This window comes from Octopus bimaculoides, chromosome 5 (assembly GCF_001194135.2).
Source record: "Octopus bimaculoides isolate UCB-OBI-ISO-001 chromosome 5, ASM119413v2, whole genome shotgun sequence".
NCBI lineage: Eukaryota > Metazoa > Mollusca > Cephalopoda > Octopoda > Octopodidae > Octopus > Octopus bimaculoides.
This window is the reverse complement of record NC_068985.1, coordinates 22,377,764-22,388,659: the sequence shown is the minus strand read 5'-3', so window position 1 is coordinate 22,388,659 and position 10,896 is coordinate 22,377,764. Positions and strand designations below refer to the sequence as shown.

The 10,896-nt window shown below is 36.0% G+C and overlaps 1 protein-coding gene across 1 annotated transcript in view; it reads right to left on the bottom strand.

Annotated features, from left to right (window-relative positions):
• LOC106883085 (lysosomal alpha-mannosidase) overlaps positions 1-10,896 on the bottom strand; it is a 51,033-nt gene that overhangs the window by 18,612 nt on the left and 21,525 nt on the right. Inside the window, exons 11-15 of the mRNA XM_014933977.2 lie at positions 10,526-10,565; positions 9,624-9,693; positions 7,535-7,654; positions 5,735-5,851; positions 394-523 (exon numbers count right to left, since the gene is read on the bottom strand). Coding sequence (XP_014789463.1) covers positions 394-523; positions 5,735-5,851; positions 7,535-7,654; positions 9,624-9,693; positions 10,526-10,565 — 477 coding nt within the window. The remainder of the gene's footprint in view (positions 1-393; positions 524-5,734; positions 5,852-7,534; positions 7,655-9,623; positions 9,694-10,525; positions 10,566-10,896) is intronic.

Sequence of the window (10,896 nt, the reverse complement as noted above, 5' to 3'; positions counted from 1 at the left end):
TATATATATATATATATAGAGAGAGAGAGAGAGAGAGAGAGAGAGAGAGAGAGAGAGAGAGAGAGAAAGATGACAGAATGTGTTCAGTTTCTATCTAACAAATTCACTTTCAAAGCATTGGTCAGTCTGATGCTATGGAGAATGTGCTTGCCAATGTGCCAAAAGTGAAGTGAACCTGAGACCATGTGATTAGAAACCAGTCTTCTTCACCTCATAGTCATACCCACACCTATAGAAATCCAAAACTAAATGCTGAAATGAATTTAGTGAAGCACTCTTATAATCTTATCCAACTCCATTTAGGAATGAGGAACTGGTTCAGGCACTTTCTTACCAACAATAAAAGAGATAAATATTTTCACCACAAAAAAGTAGAGTTTGTATCCAACTTACTTGTAGTCATTTGCACAAAATAAGTTGCAAAGCCTAAAGGCTGGATCTTTACTTCGAAAATCAATGTGTTCTGTGCTTTAGATCGTCTCCGTTCTGGAATTCTTTTAGTTGAAGAACTGATGGCTATAACCTAGAAATATATTTATTTTCTGATAAACATATTTTAAAACAATATAAAAAGCATTAATATTTATAGTTTTAGGCTAATTCTGCTCTTACCCAGTTGCACTATAACTCTTTTAGTAACTTACATAACCAGGTCCATCAATTTCATACCTCTGTAGTTTCCTGTCTCTTCTTTGCTCTTGTACCAGTTAACAATGATACTTCTAAGCCTGTTGTTGGCTGTGACACTTTCCTGTACTAACTGACTATGCAAGTAGCTTATGTTGCCAGATATTTTTAGCATCTCATCATAATGATTCAGCCGCATCCCCTGCCTTCATATCCTTAATCATTCTATCTACCATGCTCTAGTCAACTTCAATGGCTGGTCCCTTTGTTAGATTTACTTAGAATAGCTATCTCTCTCCATTGCATTTTGCTCATTCAACAATGTCTTACTACAGCACTTCTTTGCCTTTTACTTTTCAGCATTGGCAAGAGCCAATGAACCAATATCATTCCAAATACGCTTCTCCCCAATGATATCTCAATTTTCAGATGTACACCATCTTGCAACCTGGAAACTCATCATACCTCTGATCTTCTCTTTGCAAACTTTGTGCAAACCTTTTACCTTCTGTTTCTTCCCAAGCTATATATACAAGTGCTTTACTTTCTCTTGTGGCTACTTAGTATTGCTCTCTGCAGCTCCCTTTCTTCCATTTTTACCAATCCTGTCTCTTAGCTTTTATAGCTGTATCTACAGTGTTATTCTACCTTCCACCTAAGTGACCTTCCATCTGACTATGACCTTGCACTCACCACAGATCTTGTTTGTAGCTGACAGGAAATTGTCTCACAGAAAATGTCGGTTTTCCATTATGCTATAAGTCAGTCTCTCCACTTCCCACTCATCATAAGTGTCAGCTAAAACTTCTCTGAATCTACAAGTGGCTGAGCACTATATCAACTTCTATGTTTTCTTTCTCCAAACTCATTTGTCTTTGAGGCCATCTTACTTTCACTCTGAAAACACAAATCACTAATCAATGTTAAGTGATACATTCTTTACCAAAAAAAAAAAGACTTCAAAACTACAACCACTTGTCTGTTTTTTTTGGTGAGGATAAAGTCTATCTGGTGTGTGTGTTCATCTGATCAGTAGATAATCAGGTTGAAGCTCATGTTGTAAATGATTAGGTCATGTGTATCACAGAATTCCAGGAGTCTTGATCCCTTCTCATTCCTCATACAATACCCATAGCTTTCATATACACCAGAGAAGATATGAAGTTGCCCAACATGTACCTTAAAATAACTAGCTGAAATGATAAGGTTATCAATATATGTTATCAAGGCAGCCTCTGGGAAGGCTTCATAAAAGTGAGCCTTCTGTTCATCTACCAGCTCTGTTTATGATGTATATACTGCAATAGCTCTTATTGCTATCTTGTCTATAACTAGCTTAAACTTAATTACTCTATCATATACTCCATTTACCTCAATTACTTTATCCATTTCTCTGCTAACAATATGTCAACTCCACCTATTCCATCACTAATACACACCCTTATGCATGAGGAGTCTGGCTGAGATAGCCTTCAATCTTGTCTTTTGAATACAACACTTCTCCAAATTCTCCTGACCTACTTTTCATTGTACTGACATTAATGGTGACAGCCTTAAAGTTTTGAACCTGAAAGAAAGGAGAGGGGTCCTTGTGGTTTGTGCATAGATTTATGTTTTCTGTATCTGAAAGAAAGAAAGTTTGTAAGATTGTTTAATTTACATAGCCAGATATTTCCATCAGCTGATTTGCTATTTATTCCCTCACTCGGCTATGAATTATTAGATAAATATATTAAAATAGGTGCCAGTCCTTGTCAACGTTTATATTTTTTCCTGTTAATGCATCTCAATTTAATATAACTTAGACCATGTTGTCACTATTAAATGACAGCAAAATATAATCTCCATTAGATAGAGATCTATTAGCAAAAAGACATAAACACGTGTACATCTAAGCACATCCATAAAATAAACAAAAGCACAAACATGCATTTATGGGGAGCATGCGCCTTAGCATTTCCAACCATAGTGCAAATGCACATGTGTGTGTGAGTAAGAGATAGAGAGACTGTGTATGTATGTATGTATGTATGTATATGTGTGTGTGTGTATGTGTGTGTGTGCGTGCGTTGCCAGCCCAGTCAAACCATCCAACCCATGCCAGCATAGACAACGGACGTTAAATGATGATGATGATATATATATGTGTGTGTGTGTATGATAGAGAGAGAGAGAGAGAGACTTCAATAAGCTATGACTACCACCTTTGTAACAATCTTCATTGTACATTCATATAAATTTTGTTGGTTCAGATATTGAATGTAACAATAGCAATGAATAATGATTCTGACATGTTTTGATAGCAAATAAAACAGTCAGCCTTTACTCTTCTGCTCTTTTCAGTAAACTGTTTAAACTTCATGCTGACAGCTAAGTCACCAATGGCATTTTGGCATTTGTCTTTATTTACTAGTTTAGATATGAAGATTATTTCTGCTATTGACAAACTTGTAAATAATTTAATATTTCAACTATTGTTTACGCTTATCTACTTCATAATTAAAATAACTACAGAAAGCCAGCTTTTATAACAGGGTTTCCAAACCATTTTTTACTGTTCATCATCATCATCATCATCATCATCGTTTAACGTCTGCTTTCCATGCTAGCATGGGTTGGACGATTTGACTGAGGACTGGTGAACCGGATGGCTACACCAGGCTCCAATCTGATTTGGCAGAGTTTCTAAAGCTGGATGCCCTTCCTAACGCCAACCACTCCGAGAGTGTAGTGGGTGCTTTTACGTGCCACCTGCAGAGGAGCCAGTCCAGCGGCACTGGCAACGATCTCGCTCGAATGTCTTTTCACGTGCCACCGGCACAAGTGCCAGTAAGGCGCTGAGTATGTAAGGGGAAAAGGAAAATGGTCCCACGAGTTATTGGAAGATACCCATGATAGAGCTAAATCCTGGACGATAAAACAAATTGATTATCTTAGCTATCAGAACACTGGGCTTCACATATGAGATGACACAAAGTTGAGATACATGACAAAATACTCTAAGGAAAATTTATTGAATAAAACCAACATTGATGCCATGATGATGATGAGAGGAAACCAATAATTGTTTCTGTGCTTCTTTTCTTTGGCATAAATAGAAATAAAACACATCCAGTGTCAAAAGAAAAACTGACTGCAATGATTTATTTGTACACTAGAGATCAGCCCTACCTAAAAAAGCCAAGATCGTCTGAGTAAGAATGCAGTAGAGTAGGTGACAGAGTCACCAGCACTAAGTAGTTCCTAAGGGTGCTCATGGATAATGGCTACCCAGTATTCTTTGCCCAGACACCAGCTAGATAATATAACTCCATAGACAGTTCACACCTCTGACAACAACCACTTGCTTTTTAAAACTGCCATGGTTTAATGACAGAACAGCTGCTGCAACCCATTAAGTGATCAACAGACAGGGAGTGAATACACAGCTGGTCCACTCCAGGCCAGTAGTTCTCAACTGGAGTCCATATGACCCTTGGGGGTCCATATAAGATTTTGTCATTAAAATTTATGTGCAATAAATTCATAATACTTCTACAATACACAAAATCTTTCAACAATTTTTTATACAATTCACAATAATATTTAATTATAAAAATATAACAGGATTTTTTAAACATCAAATGGCTATGAGGGGCCATTTGGGTGAAACAGTAATCAAGGGAGTCCATAGGATAAAAATGGTTGTGAAACACTGCTCTAGACCTTCCTTGGAAAGACACCTATTTGGAAGGTAGCTCACACATAGCAACAATATGGAAATATATTTACAGGCTTATGTAGTATACTATGTCGTTTATAATAAATATGGCAGGTCTTACATCAGTAATGTCATTCACAAACTGCACACCTGCATTAATTCTTTTGTTATCCTATTTCTGTTGAAATACACTGCCTTTGCTGCAATTAATTTTGAAAATAATGAAGAATTTAGTTAAAAAAACTTTGAGATTACTAAACTGGTGTTTGGAAATTTTGATGGATGATTTTAATTCAGATCACTTTAACACAGGGAGCTTATATCATAGAACTAAAGGCAGTTTCAGGTGGGTTGATATCAAAAGGTTTAAAGAGTACTTTATACAAATGCTTCCTCCTTTAAAAAACTTCAGAAGAGATATCACAAGGATGCCACAGTCACAAAGCCATATATATATATATATATATATATATATATATGCCAAAACAGACATGGTAGCCTGGTGTAGTCTTCTACCTGGCCAGCTCCTGACAAGCCATGCACTCATACCAGCATGGTAGACAAACATTAAATGATGATGTTGATATCATCATCATCATTTAACATCTGTTTTCCATGCTGGCATGCATTGGATGGTTTGACTGAAGCCAGTAAGATCAGGGGCAGCACCAGGCTTCATTGTCTGTTCTGACATGCTTTTTTATGGCTGGATGTCCTTCCTGAGGATTTTTGAGTTCTGCTGTGGTAGACAGGTGTGTAGGTTTCCTTGTGTTTTGGCATCGTACAATGGTCATAAGTAATCAGTATCATTTGTCTTCAATATTCCATGAAAATATTTTTATCCTTGAGTAAAGCTACAATGGACTGGCATCCAGTCCAGCTGGGTGGGGGGAACACATACACCATAGACACTGGGAAACCGGGCCCATGAGCCTGGCTAGGCTTTAAAAGGGCGAAAAAGAAAAAAGAAGACTAGCTGATAGACTGGGTTGTGGTATTTTGTTCTAGTTCTCTATGTCCATGGTTCAAATCTTGCTAAAGTTACTTTTGCCTTTCATCATTCCAAGGTCAATAAATGATGTATTGGTCTAGTATAACGATGATTCTTTCCCCTTCCCCTCCATGTCTCTCTCTGTCTTAGCTGGCTACCCTGCACTGCAACAAAGGTTGAAGCTGTGGTCACCACTCACAGCATCCCTTTCTCCAGAAATGGAGATGGACTAAGTGAGTAACTGGCAGCCTCTTCTCAAAGGAAAACTAATATGTTACTGAAACCATCAAAGGATGGAGCAATTTGCTGTGCAGCACAGAACAGAAAATAATAAAAGAGAAAAATTGAAATGATACAAATAGAGTCTTTGTGGAAACAACATATCAATAAACAAGAATTAATTTGTATAAACTTACTTGAGTTTGAACCGGGTTCAAGTCTGGTCCCAGCACAGTATAACTAGAACCAATAACAGGTAACCGTACCCAATTGGATACAAGTTGTGCCAATGGGTTATATAGAGTCACAGTAAACTGGAATTATAAAAAGTAAATCAAACTTAAAATCAAATCCTGCTGTAACTAATTCAGAATATTTTATTTTGGTGTATTTGAAGAATAAAATAATTACAGAGTTTAATAAATATTCTATGAAATTTGACAGAATTTACTTTCAAGAAACTTCAACTGCTTTACCATAAATGTGTCACACTTCGCTTATGGTTAAGTTAAATATCAGTTTTATAGAAGAAAAATCTCTAAATTAATGCATATATAATGATAAATATTGTAGAAATAAGAAAGATTAGTTAATGGAACACATGGTATTAAGATATATTTTTTAATTTCTTTGATATTAATATGACAATTTTTGCTGAAGTGTCAGAAGGTGAAATTTCATTTCCATGGAATCATTTGCAAACAATATCTTCATAATCATCATCATCGTCGTTTAATGTCTGCATTCCATGCTAGCATGGGTTGGACGGTTTGACTGAGGGCTGACAAGCCAGAAGGCTGCACCAGGCTCCAATCTAATCTGGCAATGTTTCTACAGCTGAGAAATCCACTGGAATCATCTGTAATTCACTGGAATTATTTTTTTAGTGGTATTTTGTCCATCCTTATGTTCTGAGTTCAAAAGCCACCAAGGTCCACTTGGCCCTTTCTCCCTACAGAGTTGATAAAATAAGTACCAGCTGAGCACTAGAGTCAGCATAATTAACTAACCCACTCCCACCAAATTTCAGGCCTTGTGCCTCTAGAAGACAATTATTTAGTTGGAGTAGGAGGTAGTTGGGCATTCATGAGTTTTGCACGTCTTCTCAGACAAGTGTTTTACAAAGTTGATGTTCCTCTTAAATTTTTACATGCTGAGATTGTATGATGTACTTGGTTGAAGTAGATTCAAAGCATTACAGTTCTTCTGAGGAGAAAGCTATTGAACAAAGTATTTAATCTATATTAAATATTCCTTCTTCTCTTTTTTATTGGTCCCTAATCAAAATAAATCAAGACACATATGGTATTGGACATATGAGTTACTCATAAGTTCAATTGGTGATTTCTATGATCCATGTCAGCTCAAGTAAACCTGGGTAGTATCAATAAAAAGTAGTAATCTTCTAAATATTCTAATACTCCATCAACCACTTTCTCTTCTTTGCAATAACCTCTCTTAACCCTTTAGCATTTAAACCGGCCATATCCAGCCCAAATATTCTACCTGTGTTATGTTCAAACCAGCCACATCTGACAACTACCCTAAAATGTCATTCTAAAAATAAGCAACCACATCATCAAAATCTCAAAGCTATGAGATAATTTTGATTAATTCAAAACAATGTGAACAAATAAGCATTACATTCAACAGAATAGTTTGAATGCTAAGGGTTAAAGAGGTTTGTTATTTTACCCACCAACAACAATGTTTATCTCAGTTTTAAGATTTTACCAAACATCACAGTCTTCCTTGAGAGCCTTTCCAATAACATCCCCAAATAAACATTATCTGGCTAAAATTTAAATTAAATACTAGTTTTCTGTAGCTATCACAATTCGCTATTTCACAACATTCTGTGGAAGTATAGAAATAGTACTTTCCAAGAAAAAAAAATCTTTTTTGCCTTTTGTCAAGTTTCTAAGTAAAATAATAAAAAAAATTAAGTGAAAATTATGAGTTCTAAAATCAAATCAATTTTGAATAAAATGACATACCTCACTTAAATCTTCAGTTACTACACACATTGAAATATTTAGTAAAGAACAGAAATAATGAGTAGGTGGAGCTTCTTTAGTTTTTGGTAGCAATTTTGCATATGCTGCATTTGTTAATTTCTGGAAAAAAAAAATGATTTAATATTTCTATCTCTTATCACAACAAAATACAAATCCTGCAAATAATATTCAATATACAGTGAGGTACTCATCTATAAACACTTCTCTAAACAAACAACAGAATTTGTTTTTCAGAACAGTCTTTCTGAAAAAAATTAAACTTGCATAATGAGCTGATATTCAATCAACAAATAATGTGCAGACTACACATGCATTATAAGTTACTGAGAGCCCATTCAATTAGAAAACTGGAATTTGAACAACGAACCATGAGTAGACTATGTGTACATATACATGCCAAGAGAGCATATACAAATAGAGCACCAAATAAACAAATTGTACAGTGAATTGTTTTTCTGTAGAAAAATATATTCAACCAATGAACTCATATTTGAACAAACCATGAGTAGACTATGCATGCATATAAGTGGCCAGGAAACTGTGTACAAACGGTTTGTTGAAGTCCTTGTATGTATCTCAGGTAGCTTGCAAATTTTTATATTTTACATTGGAAATAATATTTCTCATATTTTTTGCTATAAACATAACCATGCAGTGACAGAAGGAAAGCAAAGGTGAAAACATGCATGCACACACACATTTGTAAATATTAATGTATTTGTTATTGATGAATGGACAAATACAGCATCATTTTATGCCTTTATGTTGGTGTGACTTGGAAAAGATTACCCTTATTTATATATATTTCAATTACTCATGTAACAAATAGGGCTCATGAAAGGATTATGTTCATACATAGAGACCACACTGTTTATCAAAATATAATCTTACTTCTATTCATGTACAACCCACTTCGCCTTTATATGAATTCCAATAAGTTTTCAAAAACATTAGTCATCTTACAGAAGAGAGTAAAAATCAATTCTAATAGGATTTTAACTAAGAGATGGAAGGCATCCAAACTAGATAGCACAAACATTCTAGTTTGCTGAGCTGCTGCTGCTGAGACCCCCTTCGGTCATGACTGACCATGGGATTGCACCTAGAAAGTTACCCTCCCAGGCACAAGTCCAGGCAAGGTTGTTTATGGAAGACCAGCAGTTGCCCATGCACACCGGCCTCCCCTCTCCATGCCACCAGTGTCATCCAAGGGAAAGGCAAAGGCCGATACAGCTTGGCACCTGTGACATCGCAACTCATTTCTACAGCTGAGTGAACTGGAGCAACGTGAAATAAAGTGTCTTGCTCAAGAACACAACACACAGCCTGGTCAAGGATTTGAACTCACGATCGTAAGCTCGATGCTCTAACCACTGAGCCATGCACCTTCACATTCTAGTTTAGTTATAATCATACCACTGCCAGCTTCCAGCTTGATTCATAGATACCACAGAAGAATACAAAGAAATTTCAGCTTAAAGTCATTAGAAATTTAAAGGTAGTAAGTCATCAGATTAGTTTTAGTCTTATTTCCCGCTGTTCAGAGCTCAAATTCTGTTTGAGTAAACTTTACTTTTTCCATTGTTTTGGTTGATAAATTACTAAGATGGGTTAGAAGTTAATATCACTAGGATAGGAAAACAAATAAATTACAAAAAAAATTAACTAGTATTAAATTGCAGGCAAATAAAATCCAGTTGTAAATGTTCTTCTAAGGACACCTAGAATGATCTAGACAATTGAAACTAGACAATTCCAGTAACCAACATAGAAATGCCAAATATAATATTAAAAAAAAAAACTGAACTATCCAAATTACAATTTTCTTAAAATGATATAGGAAAACATTTTGAATACTAGTTTATTTAGATGTCAGCGATTTCTGATACAGCTAAATCTCATATGTTCATTCATAGTTGTGTGCCATCGGCTAAATACATAAAAAGAAGCATTGCATGTGGGATTTAATGATTAAAATCATAGATAATTATTTAAATCTTTAAAAGAGCCAGCTTAAAACAGAAAAAGTGACAAACTATCGCATCTAATTAAAAAGATGCTAACTCACCTGGTAGGATTCAACACCAGCAGACAATCTAGCTGTATAATCATTAGCAACTGCTTGTTTCTCTGTACCCCTAACAAGTAAAACATAAAAGAGACAAATTATAAAATATAACAGCAATCTTTTTGTTATTGACTTCGAAATTAGAGTATTATTTTGATGAAATAAATTTCTTAAAAGGTAGTCTAGAATTTTTTGATTTAACGATGAGTCTTCAACAAACATGGAAAGAGCCAGGCTGAGTAACCTACAGAATAACATCATCATGGGACAGTGGAAGATGCTCAGCCATGTGCTGTGTGTGTGTGTGTGTGTGTGTGTGTGTGTGTGTGTGTGTGTGTGTGTGTGTGTGTGTCCATGATGAGATCACTGACTGCCTCTCTCAAGTAGAAACCAGAGAGCAGAGTATAGTAATTCAGATCTGGTTGAGAATTGTGGTGGAAAACTTGGCAGTTATGGGCCTCGCTTGGGATCAGACACATGACAGTGCTGCAACCATGCCAGGAGGCGGTGGGGTGGGGGTGAGGTCTTTCAATGCCCAAAGCTCCATATGGAGTGGGAAGAACTAAGACTTCAACACAATATCTTACGCAAGGTTTCAGTAAGTAATGGTAAAGTGAGATACTAGAATGATGTTCTGTTGTCTTCTTCAGGCTCCGTAACAAGACACCTAAGTTTTCTTTTGTCACAGACACTTAAGCACTGTATAAGCTAACCAAATACTTGATAATTATACAATGTTTGTTGTCTATATAAGCTGAACTATTGAGAGTGAATGCAGTGCAAGGCTGGTGAGATGGATGAGAACCATCAAGTTTTTAATAAGTAAGACAGCATCTTATTAGCTTAAAAAGTTGAAAGTTTTGAAGTTATTTAAAATAAAATTTCAAAAGAAGATAACTCACGTCACAGCATCATGATGTTGAGCAACACTTAAAGGCTCCCCTGCAATAAACATTAAGATGCACAACTGTAATACAAACAATGCGGTCATGTTTCTCCAAAGTACTGCTCCAACTCCATCTGATATCTCTAATATACAATTCCACCAACACAAAGGCACACACACATTCACACAAACATATGCATAGGTGGGTGGGTGTGTGGTGAGAAGCCTGCTTCCTAACCACATGGTTCTGGATTCAATCCCACTACATGCCACTTTGAGCAAGTGCCTTCTGCTATAGTTTCAGGCTGACAAAGCTTTGTGAGTGGATTTTAGCAGAATGGAGACTGCTAGAAGCTTATCGTGTGTGTGTGTGTGTGTGTGTGTGTG